Here is a 21,906-nt window from a genome sequence, read left to right on the forward strand (position 1 = left end):
TAAACCTGACAAAATCTCCAAAAACCTCCATTTGGGGATGTGCTCATTTGTAAAACTGGTATAAAAATAAAGTAAACAAAAGTTTTTTCAAATTGTAAAAATGCAGAAATGTTGCTATAAGGGGAAGGTTTAGGTGTGGGGCAATAGAGTATACAGTTCGTACAGTATAAAAAACATTAAACCCATGGAATTTCCCCATTTAGATAGCTCAGGTAACGTGTGTGCGTACGTTGTATTAACCACCGTATTGTCCACCCATTTCCACACTCCCTCAGTCTCAATGTCTGATAAACCAATCCAGAAATGATAGTCAAATCCACCACGATTGCGTGCGACACTCTCAAGTGTGTGCTGTAATAAAAACAAAAATATATCAATATATCAGCCACACTGAATGAACATAATTTGAAATTTTTCATCTTGTATACGTAAGAAGTCCATTCACGTACACTGCCTCACACTTACATGTTGTTGGTGGCTGTGCAGTATAGTCAGATGGCTGCCCATAGACGCGCAGCTCTCTTTGCTGTGCTGCCAGTCAAGTTTATCCTCACTAAAGAAATAACACCTCCCTTCTAAATGCAGCCAGTCTTCTGGGCATGGCCTACATTTGATCACTGCAGAAGATAAATGTTAATGCATGAATGGGTGAAAGGAAGGGTGAAAGAAAGAAAAAAATAACAAAAATAAGTTTGACCCTTGGGCATCAAATATAATTCAAAGATAGGCTGTACATACACAAATATTTTTGTTTCCTTACCTGATTTTGAACAAGTCTGTCCAAGGGTTGTGTATTCAGAGCAAAGGCGGGAGAAACGCTCCTGCATGGCTGTGAGTTTGAGAGTTAGAGACGCAGCCTCAGACTCATCATTCTCGACTGGCTTTACAGCGACAGATGATCTGCGACTGTTTACCACTGCAAAGAGACAGAGTTTTATATCAATATATTAACCCAGCAGCCGTGCAAAGACTGGTCTTAAATAAATTGATAAGTTACCAGCTAGCTACCAGCAAATCAGCTATTTATTATTATTGCCTATCAGGGATATTTAGAATTTATATTTGGAATTATGTCTGCATGTATATCCTCCTGATGCTGTATACAAAACATTTAACCAGTCAATAGCAAAAAAGGCTATTCTATTCTATTCTGTTATTATGTAGGGACATGCAATATATTGTACAATATCACTTATTTGGCTATATTATACAATTTTATTTATCGGTATTTGTCAATAATGTTTATACTTATTTTCTTTCTTTTTTTTGTTACATGTAGATTACCTTTGCCATCATCCAATGCTCACCTAAATTTACACTATTAAAAACACTATTAATTTAATAACACTGTTAAATGTAATCTTCAGCGATTCTCAAAATGAACACTAATTTTTCTTGTACATTATACTTTTCTGATGCCTAAATTGATTTTCACTGTGCTTATAACAAGTGATTTAATTATTTTAATGTTTTAATATTAATTATTTATATTTGTACTTAATTTAAATATTTAGACAAAATATTACAGAATTTTAATATCGGCATATTAGTATCTCGCAAAAGTTTAATATCCATTCATCCCTGATTTAATTATTCTATTCTATTCTATTCTACAAAATATCAGTACCATATTTTATATTGGCCGTGTATGCTCATTTCCCATATTATACATTTACATTACCTAAGTGTTACCTTAATTTAATAACACTTTTTCACAAATTTAATAAAACTTTTAAATGTTCTTTAGCAAACTTCAAAATAATTTAAATATGAATTGAATAACACATTATTCATAATCATAATTCATATACATAATTACATTTAAATAGCAGTTCTCAAATTGAATATAATTTTTTTTCATTATATAATGTTGTGATGTCCAAACTTAAAATGTGATTTTAGTTTTTGGTGCTTTATTTTTTCATTTATTTAGAGAAGCTCAAATTTTAATATTTGCTTATCAGTATTGTCCAGCATTTTGCTATTGGTGCATCTCTAGCCTAGTCTCTTCTATTCATTATGAAACCCTCTGCACCAGAGTTTCAGAGGCGTGCTTACGTGCATAATGTCTGTTTACTTACAGAAAACGCCAAGTACTATGTTTGCACAAACTGAGGTCAATAGAGCAATGAGCAGTACAAGAGAAGCCTGCCCCCTCAAACACTTCACCCCTTTGTGAACACCTGATGAAACACAAAATCATCGTCAGATTAATTGATTATTACTCTGACTTATCCCACATTTCTCTACATTTATCTTCCACTCCCCCCTCAAGTTCACACACTCACATATACACACATACATTACCTTGTTTGCCTTGCGATGTGAGTATAGGTCTGTTTCCACTATGAGAGATATCCTCTGTGAACTCTTGTAAACTGGTGTAATTTTCAATATCTTCCATCTTTAAACAAAAAGTTCAGGAAATTTGTCAAACACCGTCTTCTTTATTTAACAACAGAGCTTCTGTCTGACAAGAGTAATGTCTTTATCTTCTAGTCCTGTCCTCCAGATCGCCAATAAAGAAATTACAGTCCACGAGGAAGAGAGCAATCAAAAGAGAGCTTCCCTGGAAGAAATTAAGAAGAGAAAGTTCGAACTGAGTGTTTCTGCTCAGACTTGTATGAACTGCTCCTTTTCACAGCTCACTGGGCTCTAACTTTTATCCCCCGTTGTCTCCCTCCCCCTGTGTCTGTGATCATGTACACATTTCAGGGCTGCTGGGTAAACACCAACAGGATGAATTAGAGGAGAGCTGGTTATGCAATACTGAACTTTTTACCATACACAGAGCAGAACACAGAACATTTTTTCAATGAATCAGTAGATCATTCCAGCCAATAAAAAGAACAGTTTGTTCATGATAGTAAAATTATTTAGTCCCCCACCACATGTATTCCTGTAAAATATTTCATACCGAACATGTTGGGAAATCCATCTGTTCACAAAACATCAAAACATGTTTTGTGTTTAACTTAAGGTTAAAGATTTACGTAATTTACATGGAGTCCACATTAACAGCAACCTAATTAATAAGAAGTGAAACACTTTTAATTTCTTTTTCTGGGAAATCTGACATCTAATTATTGAAGTAATTACAGCCATTATGCTAAATATAAATAATAAAATGCAACAAATCATATAAATCTATCCTAGTTAAGATAGGAAAAAAGCAACACTTTTAAAAGAGTGGGGGAAAGGCGCTTTTCATATCTTTTGTTGTCATTCCATTAGTCAGAGTTTTGGTGGAAAAGCACAACAACAACAAAAAAAGAAAAGAAAAAATCCTTGGTAAGGGCTGAACACTGCTTGTATCACTGAAAGATTGAACAGATTCTCTTGTGCAACTCTCAGAGACTGATGTGACATCAAACTGTGTAGAAAAAACGAGCCAAAAGCATGATGCAGCACTGTCACAAAATGATGACTCAGGCTATTGATCAATCCATGACTCAGAATTTATGTTAATTCATCTGGCCTGGTTTCATATGACACTGCTGTTTTTCATTAAAGACTTCCAGAGATCTGTACTGTGAAAGTGAATTTATTTTCTGTCTCCATCTTCCAAAATTCCAGTTTTACTTTTACTTCCAGTTAAAATTTTCCCACACATCCACTTCCCGCTTGTGACTGAGCCATTCCCCTGATAGGAGTCACTTTCTTATCACTTTGAGATAGGAGTGCAAAAAAAGGACATTCAATGAATCAAGAAAAGAAAAACTGAATAAATTTTATGAGACAAAACTATTTGTATTTTTCTCATTTGTTGCTTGTCAGAAAAGTCTCTGCTAACTGAGTAAGTGTAAATGTGAATGTAAGACTTTAATTGCAGTAGTTTATATGGAGCTTCCTCCATATTTATAAAGTATGTACTGTGTCATGTGCAGATATGCCAACAGGACAAATGAAGTCATGTTATTTTTATATGACCTGTAGAAAGTGCTCAGCTGGAGTCATTCTCAATGCAGGCTGCAGACTAGTCTCTGTCTCTTACAGCTGTTCGCTTATCATAAAAAGGTTAGTCTGCATGGCCTCTGGATTCCTTTGCTGTGTCTCCAGCTATTTCTTCGCTTCCTCTTCCTTCTTTCTCAAAAACAGCTGCATCTCCTCCAAATTCTGTTCTGAGAGCAATACTACTTCTACTCCACTACTACTACTACTAATAAAAAATAGTTTTACCTTAATCTATACAAGATGATTTCAGTGGTTTGTGCCATATAATTCAGTTCTTTGTTGTCTTTGGCAAAAAAGTCCATTCTCCAGCACGTCCTTTAAGATAAAAAAAACTCCAGCAGACATCTGTAAAAAGCCATTAAATGCTCTTAAGTTGAATGATTTCAGTTCTACAAGCTTTGAAACATTTTGAAAAGCAGTGAGGTGAAAACATTTGATTTTATTCCTCCTTATCAGTTTTAAAAATGTGTTAAAGTTTTCCTCCATCTACCTAACCCTAAAAATCCTAAAATACCCAAACTGTTAGTACAGTTATTACTATATAGATTGTTCTCAAATGATTTCACATACGAGACTGTGTGAGAAAATAGTATGCTGTGTTTTCGTTCTTTCTATTTTCAATCAACATTTCTCTGTACCCCCAGCACCACTTTGTGGTCCCTGGACTTCAAAATCCATGTCCTAGAGCAGGGGTGCCCGACCCTGTTCCTGGAGATCTACCTTCCTGCAGAGTTCAGCTCCAACCCTGATCAAACACAACTGAACCAACTAATTAGGATCTGAAGGAGCACTTGATAATTACAGACAGGTGTGTTTGATCAGGGCTGGAACTGAACTCTGCAGGAAGGTAGATCTCCAGGAACAGGGTCGGGCACCCCTGTCCTAGAGGTTTACTATGCACTTTAGATGTTGTCAGAATCATAGTATACTGTCACGAAGTGCTCTCAAACAAGATCCAATTGCAGCTTTTATTAAAGAATCCAAAAAGTAATCCACGTCGGGGCAAAATACAATTATGTACATCCTGTCAGCAAATATACATTTTATCTGGTACCCAAAACCTGTTAACAAAGTTTTGTCTGGTACCCAGAATCAGAGTTTTTGTCTAGTACCCAAAGCATTATCTTCAGCCCAATAACAAAATTGATTTATAACAATAATAACAATTTATACAACAATTACTATGCACTTAAAATGTGGTCAGATGTAGTATTCTGGGCCTTCACAGGATTAACTTTTATTCTTTCTCTTAAATATTACAAATGTCTTCATCATTTTTGAATATGCCAGTTAATACATGAGCCTTTGTAGGAGCAAGGACTCTATCACAGTATATGAACCAAAATCCCTGTACAAACATTTATTTAAAAAAAAGTAGGAAATATACACACCAACATCCAGTTTAAACATGACAAACCACATCACATGACATTATGTTGGATAAATTATTTATTTTGTTAGATTGTGCCAACATCCTGTCAGCAAATATATATTTTGTCTGATGTTACTCAAAACCTGTTAACAAAGTTTTGTCTGGTACCCAGAATCAGAGTTATAGTCTAGAATCCAAAACTGTATTACTGTAATATTCTTCTACCAGCCTAGGCAGACTGAGGAAGATTTATAACAATAACAAAATTGATTTATAACAATAATCACAATTTATACAATAATTATAATTTATATCAAAATTAATAGGATGACCAGACCGTTTCTCAGACTAAATGGTTTATAAATGTCACTTAAAATTCAAAGCAGGCTTAGTAAATGGAATTTTTGATGTCTATATAAATCTATTTATCTCCACACCACACTGTGTGAAGGAGAGACATATTGTCTGCATTGCAAAATACAACCTGACGTTTCTCACTGTCTACATAAACCCCGACTCTGCTGGGTATAATCTGGGTGACGATTGGGGTTTCTTCACCTCCCCTTACAGCTTGCAGTCTGTCATTCTTTACAGAAAGAGATATGTGCTCAAAACATTTAGAAAACAGTGTCTGCCAGACAGAAACGTTTTTCTCCTTTGGGTAATATCTAACTGTAAGTCCATGTTCCCATCCTGCTTCAGCTCCTACATCAACCTCCCAGTACACCTGACCAGGATGTATGTTCTCCACATAATTGTCCTTATAACCATTGTGAAACTTCTGGAATTTGGCAAAGTAATCTTCCCCTTGAGACTGCAGATGGCTCTCTTTTTTGATAGTCAGTTTCAGGTCTTTGTCTATTGTAGATGTATCTGATAGGTCTAAAGAAAAAAAAGATTGCAGGAAACAAACATTCTCCAAATTAATGAAATGTAATAAATAATAAAAAACTCATGTTTACATAAATCCGATGACCTATGAAGTGTAACAACAGAAACTCAGCAAGAAACAAAGAATGTTTAAAACATTACTATGTGAAATGTTGCTTTAGGCTCAACTCGCCTTGTTTAACAGAGCCTAGCATGTCTCTCCAAACAATTAGTGGCAGGTCAGTTTCATAAGGGCCAAGGGTGAAGTGGTCAGAAATCACTCGAGTACCATCAAGTCTTGACTTAAATCTGTGGAAATGAATTATTTCAAATGTATTTAAGCCACACTGAATGTAAGCTCTAAGCTAATGACATATTTTTTTTTTATTTTTGATTAAATGCCTGAAAAAAGGTCTGTGGTTAACACAAGCTCAAGATATTGTCATGTTGTATTCGAAGACACACAATGCGAATGTGGTGTAGTTCATTTATAGCCTAGCTTTTAATTTTGGCAATTTATTTACAGATTAATTATTTTGTGGTGGTCTACTAGAATAGGTTTGCAAAATGTAATGCTAAAAAAACCCACATTATTTTTAATTCATATTTGGGGCTGTTGAATCCTTGAATCTGATTGGTTGACAAACGTTCTAAGATGTGCTTTGACTGCCATTACATCTTCATATCACTTTGCCAAATGATTTAAGTTATTTCAAAGGTCCTTACAGCCAGAAAAAGAACCAATACACAATAAGATAAAAAAGACAAATTATTTCCATCTATTGCCACAAAATTGTTTTATTATGTATGGAAAGCACTCTCTTTCTCCCGCTCTCTCTCCTTTACAAACGCACACACATACAGCCGCACAGAAATGTGTTGTCAGCACTGCTGTGATGATTATATCAATAAAATAGTTTCTAGCAACTACATGACATGAGGTAATAACAGTACTGCTCTTGAATAAGATCTCATTCTCATTCTCTAATTACTGCATTAATAACTGCATTGGTCTGCTATTAATGGCTCAAGCCTTCGTTACTAGCTGTAAAATTACATTTTGGAATTAGCAACAGAAGCATGGGATGAGATGCATAAGAAATTTGACCAGTATGCCCATATTTTCCCCATAGTGCCCACACCAAGTCCACAGTGTGGAAATACAATGGGCATGTTGTTGGCACACAATTGACCCCATTGTTTGTTCACTCTGCTTAGTGTGGACAACCCTATTGTGTGGGGCCCACACGTGCCCCACATTTCTTACTGGCATTGGTGCCCATGGTAGGCTGCCTGTGCAGGGCTTAATTTCCTGCCCACAGTGAGCATCTTGCTGTATTAATGTTTATTATGAATTTATTAAATAGCCAGCTGCAGCTAATGATTTTCTTTCACATCCAGGGGGTGGAGCTAAGACTTATAGCATTCAGACTTAAGCATTATTTTCTAGAATTCAATGGATTGACATCAATTATTCTTTACATAATTTACAGTGTTGCAGCACCTGTTTTCATCCTCTGTCTGAAAGGGTTTTATTTGTGCATCATTGTTTCCTTTCCTTGCTTCCTTTCATTGTGTCTTAGCTCCACCTCAGGATGTTAGAAAAGGACGCAAGGAAAGAAAATGAGGATGGAGGAATATTATATATAAAACCGAATATTCTTCATCAATTAAGCGTCACTTCAAAGTTTCATCAGCTGCGATAGAAGTTGGTTATGTGCGCTCCTCATTTGGGAGTCTCACTCATGGTCTTCGTGGTAAAAAGTGACCGGACACCTGAAATGTAATCTAATATATTTTTGATCAATAATATTTTTTCTTTTGTATTTTGAGAGAATGTTATGGTACTAATTAATATTTATGCAATAATTATGATACATTTTCCCACTAAAAATAGTACACTTTTTTTTCTAATTAAAAAAAAAAAAATTCCAATTAATGCAGTATTTCAGGTTAAAATAAAGACTAGGCCTTTAAAATCAAATTTTTGAAGGCAGAATAGCACCTCCTGGTGAGAGCAAAGAAAAAAGAAGAGAAAAACCTGTCATTTCATGGTGTAACCACTAGATTCCTGTATACAGTATGACTCTATGAAGAGGCTTGTGAATTCCCTAGTTGTTTTTATACATAATTGTTTACTTTTATTAGGTTGTGGATTTAAATGTAAATTAAGGCATTCTCAAAGACTACTTTTTGTCAATGTTTATATTTTTTGTTGTTTTAAATGTTGATTTGAAGTGTAGGTTTTTGCATTATTATTACTACATTTAAACCTGAACACAGAAAGCATTTTGTTTTAGAGTGTAACCCCTTCCTTGCTGTCCACCTTTTTACTGCAGTGTATTTGAATTATTGATTTTATTTTACATAGTTGCAGTGTTAGAGTCACACCAGTTCATTGGTGTGTGTGTGTGTGTGTGTGTGTGTGTGTACAAGTGTGTGTCCGCGCGTGTGTGAGTTGGTGTGTTGATTTTGCCCTCTAGATGTTTTAGAGATTCACCCCTTCATTGCTGTGCAATTTTATTCTGCATTGTGGGGGAGTTGTAGATTGTACACACAAAAATTGTCTGTATTTTTGATTTCTTCTGGTCGGCCATTTTTGACCGAAGACCATGAGTGTGACTATTTTTTTTTACGACCACTTAGCTTTTTCGAATCATGACCTCAATTTGTTCACATACCAGGTGCCATAAAAGTCATCAAGTTTCGTACCATTCTGGTGAAGCTACGATTTTTAAACATTCTAAATATAAAATTCTCCAGTCAGAAGTGACCGAAGACACTTCTGCACAAGGGTTAAGAAATTCATAATAAATATTAATACAGCAAGATGCCCTGTTTAAATATGTGAAATATATGGTTTATTTAAACTGCAAAGGTAAAATATAAACACTTAAAGCACAGAAAACACCTATGCCTATATCGTCACTCCTAGCTCCTCTGAAAGCTTCCTCATTCTTCATTCCTTGTCTGGGTCTAAAAGGCGCTGTTCACACAAAGAGTCGCCACTTCAAAGCGTACACTTTCCATGAGGAGACAGCTTCCTAGGTCACATCAAGCTTAGTTGAAAGATCAGAATTTAGGAGTGGGCCAAACCCACAGTTTCCACATTTTGAAGCAGGGGTGTTATATTGACCCCTGGACCTGTGACACCTGTGACTCTTTCTAGGAGAGATATTGGGTCCAAGAACCACACTGTGGGATGTGGGACTTTTGGATGCGATGTAAGCTTTGGATGCATTGAAAATATCACAATCAGTCAAAACTATTGCCGTGAAAAAGATCAAACTATCATATTTAATACATGCTACTTCTACTTCTGCATAACAGCTGGTTAAGAATAAAAAGCTGAAATATAATTGTTTACTGTAGCCCATAATGTGTTTCCTCCAAAAGTAATGTTGAGCATATTATACGTGTAGCTATTCATTCACCCATCCATTCATACATGGTCAATAAGTGAAACATGATCTTGCAGTCGTGTTATATTACAGAAAGCACAAAGTAAAAGGCTTCACACACAAATTAGAAGTTCATTACGACAAATTGTAACAGTTGTGTGCAGCCACTGTGGTTGCAGTCAGCGTCTTAAATGCAAACACGTTAAAAAAATTGTGGAGGACAACAGGCAAAGCAGGCAAAAAATGTTTGTGAAAATGCATTTTACAGCTTACTTGGTTGGCAGAGCAGACTTGATGTCTTTGTTCTCACCGAGTGTGATTGCATCAACCAAAGGGAAACCCTTTTCACTCCACCACTGAAAATATTGGAAACGGTTTTGAAGCTTAATGAAATCTACCATGCAATTGCTGATAAATTATAGTTCAAACATGGTACTGGTATTTGTATTTGTGTTTAAGAGAATATAATGAAATTACCTCTAAAAACCTCTCCGGTTGGCTCATCTGTAGTCCTGACTCCAATATGGACTCCTGGTTGTTTCCATTTATTTGCAGCTTTGATAAAAATGATGCATTTTGCCTCATTGATACTTCGGCACTGCTTGCTTGTCTGTGGAGTTGCCTTACCATTTCTTCCTCCTTTTTCCTCAAAAAGTCATGCATTTTGTTAAACTGAACATGCATCTTTTCCTCAAGTCGTTTGGCCCTTTCCTGTGGATTCACATTATATGAATAGTAGAAGAAATGTGACAGACAGACAAAAAAAGTTGAGAGTGGCAGACCAAAAACCTGAGGAAACAACAACATAGTAATGTATTTTCATAACCTTACCTTAGACGTTGTGATTTCAAGCATCTGACTCAAGATCATGTCACCCATTTGTTTGTTGTCATGTAAAATAAATCTTAGTGCTTCCCTCACCACCTTCTATATGAACAATGGCAACAACACAATATTTTCATCTCAGTTTCATCCTGATGCATCTTATTTGTTTAATCAATAAATAATTAACAACCTCACTGATCTCCATAGCTTCCTTTACAGGCTTGAAACTGTGTCCACAGTGTTTCTCTCCCTCCTTGCAGATGAGGCAAACCAATTTCCGGTCATTCTCACAGAAAAGTTTAAGTGGTTCCATATGCTCAGAGCATAGCATTTCTTGAGTATTCTTTGGAGTCTGTTGTCTTGTCTTGAGTTTTTGTTGTTGTAAGACGTCAACAACATTTCTCAGCACTCGGTTACCTTTAAGATCCTGTCTGGTGAAGTTTTGTCTGCATTCTGGGCATTTGTGAGCACCTTCATGTGATTCCAAATAACTTGTAATACACTGTCGGCAGAAAACGTGCTCACAAGGTAAACTTACTGGATCGTTGAAGTCACTCAAACACACTGGACACATGAGGCAGAAAGAAAGGGTTGAAGCCATGTTCAACAAAAACAGAAAGCTTCACCTGTTGTAATCAGACCAGTATGTTCAGTCTTGAAGCTGTAATGTTTGTCCAGTCCTTTATTGAGTAAAAACACACCCTCTCACATCAGAGAACAGAATGTTGTACATACTTCTGCATTGAATTCAAGAACGCTTAAAAAAACCTTATAAAAAACACTTGGCAACCATTTAAAACAAGGTTCAATTAATTAGTATTAGTTAATGCATTAGATGTTATGAACTAAAAAGGTACAACAGTTTTACAGCTTTTATGTCACTGGTATATCACTGTATATTTATATTTTTTAATAATATATTATATCATAGCCAATATGACGTACCAATGAATAACAATGTATTGTAAAGTGTTATCACAGTATTGATGTAGTTTTTTGTTACTCAGTGAAAAACTGTAATTTTATGACATTTTATGGACTTTTCTTATAGAAAAAAGCAGCTTAGCTGATAACTTTGTGTTACAAATGTTGAAAATGGTTTATGGATTTTCACCGTAATTTCTCCCTAAATACATTTGGTGATTTTTGTGGGGTGCAAAAAAGTTCAAAATATTTGGTCAGCTGTTATTATAAAAATGACATGGAAAAGGTTGTGGATAGAAATTAACAATGGAACTGTCTTTGCTTAGTAGAAGCATTGACTGAAAAGTATTTGTTATAATAAAATACAATCTGAGTCTGTATTCTATATTTTGAAAGATAGGTATATACAGTAAGGTATAAGGTGTGATATTCCGGTTTGGTTTCTTTCCGAGTTATATAATCTGTGGGAGGAACCTTGCCTAGTTATGCAAACCAAATATGAAACTGAAAGTTTTCGCTTAAGAAACAAGAGTTGGCAGTTGAGGAAGGAAGCAAACATGCATTCAGCTTTGTCTTTACAGATAAAGTGCTCAGTGTGCTTGAGCGATTTTACCGACCCAGTTACACTTTCTTGTGAACACTCGTTCTGCAGGAAGTGTATCACGGGCCACATGCAGGCCAGTCTGGGACCAAGAGCCTGCCCAGAATGCCAAAGTCCCTATGACGAAGAAGACCTGAAATCCAGCCGTTTATTGAGAAACATGACCTCCACTGTGAGAGAGCACCTTGCCGAACTTAAATTGGATGAATCTACACCTAAAGAAGGAAAAGCAACCTTAAAGCTCTCAGAAATGGAAGGGATGTTGATGTGTTCGGAACACGATGAGAAATTTAAACTGTTCTGTGAGACAGATCAGAAGCTGGTGTGTGTCATCTGCAGGGATGGAGACAAGCATAAAGGGCACGTCTTTAAACCAGTGAAAGAAGCTGCACAGATCAACAAGGTAAACGCGGCCATTTACATATGAGTCAATTCTGACTTCCTGATGAAAGCACTGCAGCTTAAAAGCTCCTTTCTTGCTTTCAAGTGTCTTTCAACCTATGCTATTTGTGCAATGTTATTAATGGCATAATTAGGTTTCTAAATTTGAATCCAAGGCTTATTTCATTTCAGATAACCAGAAGCTTCATTGTTCTCTGTAAGTGTTTTTTTAAATCTGAAAATCTTGTTCTCTAGGGGGAGCTGAAGACTGCGCTGGGGTTTCTTGCCAAAGAAAATGGACAGCTGGATTACATGATCCAACAACAGACGACTGAGATCACCAAAACTGAGGTATCAAAGTGTGTGTATGTGTATATATAATGAATTATTTGCACTGAGACCAGGGGTTTGACATTTAATTTACTTCCATAAATTCTAAATGTCTGGACTCATATTTTGGGCTATCTATTAATTCAGAAATACATAAAAAACACAATTCATACATAAAATGGCTTGAATTTTATATTATATTGTTTTTCCCCCAACAATTTTACCCCCTTCCCCCAAAAAACTGCTATTTATCAATTAATAAATCATGACATTTGTTAATAAAATACTTTTTTGCTTTTTTAATTAAAAAAACAAACAAATATATTAGGTTACACACACACAAAAAAGGGGGTGTATAAGGTAGAGATATCTCCTCAAGGTAAGAATGAAAACACTAAATATCACTAATTTATAGCCACAATCTATGCATGTTTTTTCCTCTCTATTTAGGATAAATCCAAAACTTTATCAGCCCGGATCTCTGCTCAGTTTGAAGAAATGCACCAGTTCTTAAGACAAAAAGAGGATGAGGTGAAGAAACGGTTGGAGAAGGAGGAGAAGAAAGTTATAGAATTCATGCAGAATAATCAATCTGTGATAAACAGACGGTTCATGGAGAACAAAGAGAAGGAGATTATTCTGCAGTCAGCCCTGGAGATTGAGCAACCTGATTACTTCCTACAGGTCATAACACATTACATGATGGTTTTATTTTTAAAGGGTTTTGTTTTGTTTAAAAAAAAAAAAAAACCAGTAATCACAATTTATTTATAATTATATAACTATTAGGATCTATCATAATGTATTACCTTTGAGTTTTCAATTACAGTTATGTTTTACACTGTACATAATAAATAAAGTGTATTTGTCTGCAGTGGTGGAATGAAAAAGGATTTCCAATGACAAAGAACATGAAGCAGAAAGCCGACATGACACCATCAAATATCAAGTAAATAAAGCACAATGGTGTTACTGTTATTTAGATCTAAATGATATCAGTGTGTGCAGGGTAGAAATGAAGCTTCGCTATGCTGACTTTCTCTATAACTTTCAGGTACATGTCAAGGGTGAAAGATCTTACTGTGCTTCCCGACTCTCTCTTTCTTGGCCCTCATGAAACTCACCTGCAGTTCTTTGTGTGGAAGGAGATGCTGGGATCCATCAAACCAGGTGAAGAATATGACAAAACACACCTTGTAAAATTCAGCTAAAATGAAACAAGATTTGCATTCATGGAAAATGCCAGCACTTGTAAAGTAAGGTGCTAAGGTTTTAAATTTTAGACTTGTTTTCTGTCAGCTGTGTGTGAGAACTACATGCCTATTTATTTATTTATTTATTTTTGGGGCCAGATCTATTAAAAAATTAAAAAATACATTAAATACTAATACTAATTATACTACTACTAATGATAATTTAAAAAAATCTACTGTATAAAATCTATTAGAATTAATTTATCAATTAATCAATAAATAAAAAATATATAATATAAATATTACATTTCTAAGAACTTGGCACATAGGTTTTAAACTAGATTTTTAAAAGACCCACTTTTTCTTTTTCTTTTTCAACATCCTCATCATTATCGTTGACACATTTGGCAGCTTTTGTAAAGGTAGCTAAGACCCATCACAATTCACTATACAAACACATCAGACATCAGTGAAAAATATGCAAATTATATCACAATGACATTTGGTCAGTCACATATTGAACATTAAAAAATTCTATTCATGTAAATCGACAGGAGATTTTCAAACTTTAACCTTAATTTCTTAAAAATGTAAACCAAGTTTGAATGGAGGAAATCTATACATTTAGTGGTTTGGGGAATTCATTTTAAGTTACATTTTTATGATTATGGGTTTAAAACAAACTGTAACCAGAATGTTCAGCACAGTGCTGTCTTGCAAAAATTGCTAAAACTTCTCATTCAACAAATAATTTGTCTTTTAATAATGTTTCTGTCTGTGTCTGTGCTGTAGTTCCTGAGAGTTTGACCCTGAAAAATCCTGGACAGTCATACTTAAAAGTGTCTCCAGGGGGCGCCAGAATCCGACAAGCTGACAGAGTGACTGGTCTGTATAAAGACTTCAACCCTGGTACAGTTTCAGAGGAAAACTTCCAAACTGGCCAGCACTACTGGGAAATAGAGGTCAGAGAGAAGCCAGACTGGACTGTGGGAGTTAAGATGAGAGCAGCAAAGTCAGCTGAGAGTGAGATCCTGCTCCACCTTAAACACAGTAAAGGATACGTTCTGTTCTGTGATGGAAAGGACACTACATTGAATACTCAGGACAAACCACAGAAAATAGGGTTGTATCTGGACTGTGAGAGAAAGCAGGTGTCGTTCTATAATGCAGACAGCATGTCTCGCTTGGCCCAGATAAACTACAGCTCAAAGCAGCCTTGCTGTCTTACTCTGGTTCCAGGACTTTATCTGGATGGGGTGAACAGCGATCCTCTCACTGTCTGCTCATATGAGTTTAACACAGGCAAACGCTGACATGCTAGCACAGTTACTAGCTGCACATTTTTGAGACATTGTAAACGTCTCAGATTTGAGACATAGGGGATATCTACGTCATCAAAGATCAGATTATAATAAAGATGTTTTGAGCTTTACAGCTGTGTCTGCTAAATGACACATCATGATAATATGAACTACAATTTAATTTGGTTTCAAGGACAAGGAGAAAAATTCATTCTTCAAATGAATTTCTCAATTGCAGGCCAGGATGTCTGAGTTTGACCAACAAAAGAGTAATTAACAATCAGGTTGTCTTCCTTTTCACATGTATATCTTTGTATTCATTTTCAGTTTTAGATGGCTTATTTCAGCTTATCTATTAAGTTATCTATTAAGTTATCCTGCCAAGAGATATGAGTGGTTTTCTGCTTTTCTTGTAAATGTTGTTTGATGAGCATACACTCTAAAAAATGCTGGGTTGTTTCAAACCAACTTTGGGTCAAAGATGGACTGACCCAGCTGTTGGGTTACATTTTTTAATTACATTTTTAACCCAAAAGTTGGGTTAGTCCATATTTGACCCAAAGTTGGGTTGAAACAACCCAGCATTTTTTAGAGTGTACCTTATCTGTCTTTCATTTTATCCAGTGGTGTCTGGTATATGAAATCAATAAATACTACAGTATGTTCTCTCTTTCATTTTATGTAAATATTACTAATTTACCCAAGATACTTAACATAAAATCATGTCGAAGAATGTTGTGGGTGGGGAATACAATTATTTATGTATTTTCTTATTTAGGGTTAAGAGGAAACATAGGTCAGGATTTGTCTCTGCATTGAAATTATCTGTGGAAAAAACATCTGTAAATACACAGTATCATGTGATAAATAAACTATAGACTATTACAACTTTTAAAATCTTTTTGTAAAAGTTTAAATTATTTTAAAGATAAAAATAAAATATTTTATATTAAACAATCATACATTTATTAAGGAACCTGTCTCGCTTTGTTGATTACTGTATTTAATATCATATTTAAAGCAGTCTGTACAATACGGAGCACTGGAAAATGACATTGAAAGCTGTATGCAAATATCTACAATATCCATTAACATTAAAATAAATTGTGCTGTAATCTCTCTCTCTCTCTCTCTATATATATTGTAATACTGTAGGCATCTCTACTTCCTTTGGGTGGTGAGAGTTCTTCCTTCCTAAATAAATGAAATAAATCAATAAAAACAATTTCCTGACCTCTCATATAAGTTTTTTTTGCACTGTCATGATTGCAGATTGTTAAAGATCAATGCGAATCATCAGATTCTGGGATGTTCAAAACTCACCAGCTCTTCTTGCACAGATGATCAGAAGAAGAATCACAGTAGGAGCAGCAAACACTGCAATCTCAACAATAATCACAATCAATGCAGGAAAGATGTGTGGACAGATGACAGAGAGAAAGCAGAGAATGAATCTGTGAAACTGTAACTTGCTTATTAACAGGGTATGAACCAATGAACAATTATTGACAAGCCGTTTTCAAATTCAAATTTTAGTTTTAGTGCATGCAAAGCCATTTCATACCTCTGAATAATGATCCAGCAGTCATACAGACTACAGTCTCTGATGCACTGTCAGCTGGATCTGTGTATGATGATTATTAGTTCAGTTCAAACATAATGTGACATGAATAAGACATGCATAAATACATTGTTGTGTAGTAACAGCAGGTGTGTGTGTGTGTGTGCAGCTGAAGTCATCTCAATGTTTGAGGTAATGATCTATTTATCTATATACACTCTAAAAATTGCTGGGTTAAATATATATCAAAACAACCCAATAGCTGGGGTTGTCCCTTTTTAACCCAGCATTTTTTAGAGTGTAGGTTGGAGGAATTGAGTTCAGATTCAGATTTTAGTTCAGATCATTTATATGAGAGTAAAACACAGTGAGCTGCAGCCCATAACCTTTGTCCTGAACGAATAACATTAGTAATCAATCATGTTATGTCTCCGTATCAGAGAGTCTTCCGATACTGATTAAAGAAATTTAGTTTCTTACCTGAATACTTGACAGTATGTGACTGAGGTCTTTAGTTCATTTCTGTTTAACCTGGCATTTCCACTCTCTGTTGTGATCTTCATTCAGGAGTGTTGTAGTCAGAGTACTGATACAGTGTCCTGAGGAGAATGATATCTGATATCTGGAGTCTGTCTGCAGATTCACACCAGTCTAATTCACCCAGATCAGCTGAACTCCCTCAGTACGGACCAAAGTATCACAAGAGACTCCATCAGTATACAACTGACAGGAGAGAGTCACAGAGCTGCCGTTTCTGATCTCTGACTGTGAGGATGATGAAGAGACTGAAACAGAAAATAAAACAGAGATTACATGACTGATTTCAGTCTTTGCAGGGACAACAATACCACTGTTATACCAAATCAACATATAATCATAATATTTACAGAAACACTGACCATGAAGAAAATGCAGATGAACACGTGCATCAGTTCCTTGTTGTTCATTCACATATTGTTGGCAGCTGTAAGATCCATGATGTTCAGAGAGCAGTCAGAGCCCAGACTCTCATGTCTCTCTATGTCTTTCTTCTTTTTACCTCCAGCAATCAGTTTAAATGTATGTCTATTGCAGTTCCATGTAATTGATGTGCAGGGCAGACGGACACCAGAACCGCATTCACTTCATGCGTCACTTCTGCTCCACTGGTTCACAGTACCACAGTAGTGGGGTGGGATCCTCACAACACCTCATCAATCATATTAATAATAATAATCAGTATATCATGCCCCCCCCCCCTCGCCAAGGGCCCCTGTTACTCAGTTCCACTATTACCCCCTGTCCAATGCCCCTGTCTACAATTAATAATATTGAACAGCACCAGCTTCCTGAATGTGAACAGTATTTCATTATGGAACTTGCACACTTTAATTAGGTAATGAAAAACATTCAGTGATAACTTCAATTCACATGTAGATTCATAAAGACTAGCATGAGTGTCCAGATCCTCACCAGTTGAGATGTTGAGATCAATATAGAATTCAATGGTATGAAGCAACTTCCTAAAAGAAAGAAGAGGAACTGCTGGTGGAATGATTCAGTCTAAACTGAGTTCACAGATCATCATCTTCTATATATGTCTGTTGAACCAGAGTGGGCAAACTAACAGATTCTCACACTGGTTCTCACACAGAACAGTCACATGATTTGAAACAGTTCTGAGATATCTCTGGAAAACATGTAACATTATTTATTATGCAACATGTTACGCTTTCTGTGTTATATTACTAACATAGCACAGTAAGTGTACAATATAAATCCATTCAGTATGAGAAACCAAGAAATGAAAGGTAATTAAAAAAAAAAGTAAACAAACCATTAATACCTTAAATTAAACAGAAGATAGTTAAATATTCACACAGTCTTGGGAACTGAACACAAGACAATACCAGGATACATTTGAAAATTCAGAGATGATATGTGTATCAGTTTAATTCTGATGATTGCAGATTTTCTTAATGTTTTAAATATTTGCGTTGTTTAAATTCTCTCTCAATAAATAACATTGTATTAATACAAGTATTCATTTAAAAGTGAATTCTGCTTTTAAAATGTTCCATCAATTAAGAGCAAGTTCAGTTACTTCTGATTTGACTGGAATTGAAGATACAAAAAATTTTGGGCTTCTCCATGGAAGAAAAAAATGGTTTAAGACAGAAATCCTACTGATAAACCTTCAAGCCAACCTTACTGTGAACTGACCAAATATTTAATATAAACGTTCTGTTCCTTAACATACATTGAATCTCATAAATGCATAAATCTCTGCAGATGTGAAAAACTGCTATCTGCTCATAATATGAGGTCATGCAATGATTTGCATAATTGTTGTTTATTTGTGAAGGCTGGTGGTGGTGTTCACAGAGGCGTAAAGTCCATCCTGAGGTGCATATTCTGTTCCTCTGATGGCAGCGTACACCACTGTATGATTAGAATCATTCTGAAAGTAGAACATCACAGATTTTGTCAGTTCATGTGGACATTTCAACCTACACCTATTATTACTTCTTGATGTTAGAGCTTCATTTATCTGCAAATTCAGAGCTACATATCAGCAGCATATAGATCAGAGAAGGTGGGTATATTTTCTCTGAACATGACTGTTATTGGGCAGTGATGGAAGAACAAGTGAATGTGGTGGTGCCGTATCTATCTACTCACATAGTCTATTTGTACTTGTTTTTTACTGGAAGCGGTAACCTCAGAATAGGTCACATCATCTCTCTGTTCCTAAACATCAATAGAAACATGGCAAATAAAGTTGAATACAGTAAAAGACATCTGACAGTACAGTAAATTGCATTATGGAATAGACAAATAGACACATAATCCTGTTAACTCACATTGGCGTTTGGCATAGTAGGAATGGACATGTTGATGGTTTCATAGGTCCCTTTATGTTCATTCCTATCTTTGACCTTTAGATAACAAGTAGTTATTAGTAATTGCATGAATTACACACTTTACTGAACTTAAAATACAGTAATCAGATCCAAATAACTGGCATTACTGAACTCACCACAGAGCTGTCAGTCCCTCTTTGATCACCTATAAAATGCAATGTGCTCATGTAATGATAAAACAGACATGCAAAACACATTACATTACATTCAAATAAAAAGGATTTGGTTGCCCCACTGAAATCAATGATGAAAAAGATTCTTTATTTTTACTTGATAACTCTATCTCACTGATATTCTCGGCAGGAATAAAGTTCTGTTTCATAACTTCATAGTTCGACATGTTTTCATATAATCTGTATGTTTCTATGATTTATACAATCTGAAAATGATGGTTTATTGCTAATGATAAAGTGAGATCTGATTAGGTTTTTATTATTATACAAAGGAGGACATACAAAAACGTACCATCTCTTTTTTTACAGATCATCCAGAAAACAGAAACAAGGGCAACAGCTAATGCAGCAGCCACAGCAGAGATCACGATCACGGTCACTAAAGGAGAGAGGACAGGCAGACATAGTCATGTGCAGGAAACATCTGTAATGAGTGTTTCCTTTATCTTGTCTTGTCCTGGTTATCTGCTTTTTTCCCTTTGTTGCCTGTTTTGGGTTACCTAGTAAATTTTAACCCTACCCCTGACTATTGATTGATTCACCCAGATCAGCTGAACTCCCTCAGTACGGACCAAAGTATCACAAGAGACTCCATCAGTATACAACTGACAGGAGAGAGTCACAGAGCTGCCGTTTCTGATCTGTGTGGATGATGGAGAGACTGAAACAGAAAATAAAACAAATGACACAACAGACTTTTTAAACATTTGAGTTTAAAAGAAGGATATGTTTTTATAAATCGACCACATAAACATAAAATTACCATGAAGAAAATGCAGATGAACAGGTGCATCAATTCCTTCTTGTTGTTCATTCACATATTGTCGGCAGCTGTAAGATCCATAATCTTCTTTTGTGGCTTTCTTGATTTTCAGAGAGCAATCTGAGTCCAGACTCAGTCTCTCATGTCTCTCTTTATCAATCTTCTTTTCCCCTCCAGCAATCAGTTCAAATGTCTGTGAACGTCTGCTATAGGTCCATGTAGTTGATGTGCAGCCAGAAAGAGTATTATTACAGGGCAGACTGACATTTTCACCAGAACCGGTGAACACATGAGTGTCATCCACTCCAATGGTACCTGAAACACAAGTAGAGTTGAGTAACCAATATACAGAATGAAAACACAAACACACTGGCATACTAAGCAAAATATTTTAAACAAAATTTTCCTTGCTTAAGGCAAAGAGCATGCTATCGAGAATACACTAGTCTCTTATCAGATAAAAGAGTTGTTCAAATCACTAACATTCTCTTAATATGTAAGGAAATCATATTTCTGCACCTGACACCCAGTATTAGTGCATTCAGGAATAATACAGTATATAAAGTAAGCAACAATATAGGCAACTCAGAAATCTCAACATGAAAAGCCGCAAGATTAAACAGAGCTGATATCCAAACAAACTCTTTCCCAGACTACTTCAACTACACAAGGATTTGTAATGGCATGTGTTGTAGAGAAATACAGATTCTTTACCTGTGAGAAATGAACAGAGGATTATCAGTCCGAGGCGAAGCATTTGACGTTTATCAGTCATTTTATCATCCATTTCAGTAAGTTCATCTTCATTATATGACCACAACTCTTTATTTAAACAGTATCAGCCCCTCCAAGGATTTTTTTCTAATTCGACCAATTGAATGTTTAAACCATGCTATTCAGTGATGCTATGACAGTGTATAATTGACAAGTGTTGCTTCACTTACAAATATTCATTTAAATTCAAATCGATTTCACTACTACCTTGTCTTTTCACTCCTTTTTCGAAGTCACTTACAGTGCACATTCCGTGGGAAGCCACTCAGAACAACTTGTGGTTTGTGCTCGCTCGGGGAGTTTCAGCCAAGTTTTCTGTTACAACCCTAGTAGTTTACATCTCCTCTACAGAGTCTTGGTGTTGTCGAATGGGAAACGTCCCTCATTGTAGAGACTTTTGTGTACAAGTGCACCACAGTTAGTTTCACTTCTTTAAGCAGTTTCCTGAATGTCATTTGATTCTAGTAATAAAATCATTAAATTATTACTGGAATGTTTCTGTGCCAAGTGCTGTAAAGGTTCTGAATGAAAAGTCACACATGATTCTTTTACAAAAACCTAAACAGCGATCGAGTGGCCA

The 21,906-nt window shown here is 35.6% G+C and overlaps 3 protein-coding genes across 3 annotated transcripts; 1 reads left to right on the forward strand and 2 right to left on the reverse strand.

Moving 5' to 3' along the window:
• Positions 1–89: 89 nt before the first annotated feature.
• Positions 90–2,679, reverse strand: LOC107573685 (CD209 antigen-like protein A). The gene is made up of 5 exons (XM_016260132.1): positions 2,308–2,679; positions 2,082–2,183; positions 761–916; positions 466–617; positions 90–351 (listed from the first exon to the last, which is right to left on the reverse strand). Exons 1-5 carry the CDS (start codon positions 2,402–2,404, stop codon positions 130–132), a joined length of 729 nt encoding a protein of 242 aa, XP_016115618.1. The 5' UTR covers positions 2,405–2,679; the 3' UTR covers positions 90–129.
• A 2,949-nt stretch (positions 2,680–5,628) lies between these two features.
• Positions 5,629–11,073, reverse strand: LOC107573687 (zinc-binding protein A33-like). The gene is made up of 6 exons (XM_016260135.1): positions 10,613–11,073; positions 10,429–10,524; positions 10,075–10,308; positions 9,871–9,953; positions 6,390–6,505; positions 5,629–6,208 (listed from the first exon to the last, which is right to left on the reverse strand). Exons 1-6 carry the CDS (start codon positions 11,021–11,023, stop codon positions 5,748–5,750), a joined length of 1,401 nt encoding a protein of 466 aa, XP_016115621.1. The 5' UTR covers positions 11,024–11,073; the 3' UTR covers positions 5,629–5,747.
• A 797-nt stretch (positions 11,074–11,870) lies between these two features.
• On the forward strand, positions 11,871–15,620 carry trim108 (tripartite motif containing 108). Its single transcript, XM_016260134.1, has 6 exons — positions 11,871–12,350; positions 12,584–12,679; positions 13,109–13,342; positions 13,534–13,607; positions 13,713–13,828; positions 14,644–15,620. The coding sequence occupies exons 1-6, from the start codon at positions 11,904–11,906 to the stop codon at positions 15,162–15,164; spliced, it is 1,488 nt and encodes a 495-aa protein (XP_016115620.1). The 5' UTR covers positions 11,871–11,903; the 3' UTR covers positions 15,165–15,620.
• The last annotated feature ends 6,286 nt before the right edge of the window (positions 15,621–21,906 follow it).

Source organism: Sinocyclocheilus grahami, unplaced genomic scaffold (genome assembly GCF_001515645.1).
Source record: "Sinocyclocheilus grahami isolate Dianchi unplaced genomic scaffold, SAMN03320097.WGS_v1.1 scaffold2006.1, whole genome shotgun sequence".
Lineage (NCBI taxonomy): Eukaryota > Metazoa > Chordata > Actinopteri > Cypriniformes > Cyprinidae > Sinocyclocheilus > Sinocyclocheilus grahami.

What these genes read in the sequence shown, in the direction of transcription:
- LOC107573685 (XM_016260132.1), bottom strand. Translation starts at nt 2,404, where the DNA reads ATGGAAGATATTGAAAATTACACCAGTTTACAAGAGTTCACAGAGGAT. An exon ending in CACATCGCAAGGCAAACAAG is followed by an intron (nt 2,184 to 2,307) that starts GTAATGTATGTG and finishes GTGTTTCATCAG; the next exon opens with GTGTTCACAAAGGGGTGAAG. An exon ending in TGCACAGCCACCAACAACAT is followed by an intron (nt 352 to 465) that starts GTAAGTGTGAGG and finishes TTTTTATTACAG; the next exon opens with CACACACTTGAGAGTGTCGC.
- LOC107573687 (XM_016260135.1), bottom strand. Translation starts at nt 11,023, where the DNA reads ATGGCTTCAACCCTTTCTTTCTGCCTCATGTGTCCAGTGTGTTTGAGT. An exon ending in AAGTCTGCTCTGCCAACCAA is followed by an intron (nt 6,506 to 9,870) that starts GTAAGCTGTAAA and finishes TCATTTCCACAG; the next exon opens with ATTTAAGTCAAGACTTGATG. An exon ending in GCTAGGCTCTGTTAAACAAG is followed by an intron (nt 6,209 to 6,389) that starts GCGAGTTGAGCC and finishes TTTTTTCTTTAG; the next exon opens with ACCTATCAGATACATCTACA.
- trim108 (XM_016260134.1), top strand. Translation starts at nt 11,904, where the DNA reads ATGCATTCAGCTTTGTCTTTACAGATAAAGTGCTCAGTGTGCTTGAGC. An exon ending in AAGCTGCACAGATCAACAAG is followed by an intron (nt 12,351 to 12,583) that starts GTAAACGCGGCC and finishes CTTGTTCTCTAG; the next exon opens with GGGGAGCTGAAGACTGCGCT. An exon ending in GCTGGGATCCATCAAACCAG is followed by an intron (nt 13,829 to 14,643) that starts GTGAAGAATATG and finishes TCTGTGCTGTAG; the next exon opens with TTCCTGAGAGTTTGACCCTG.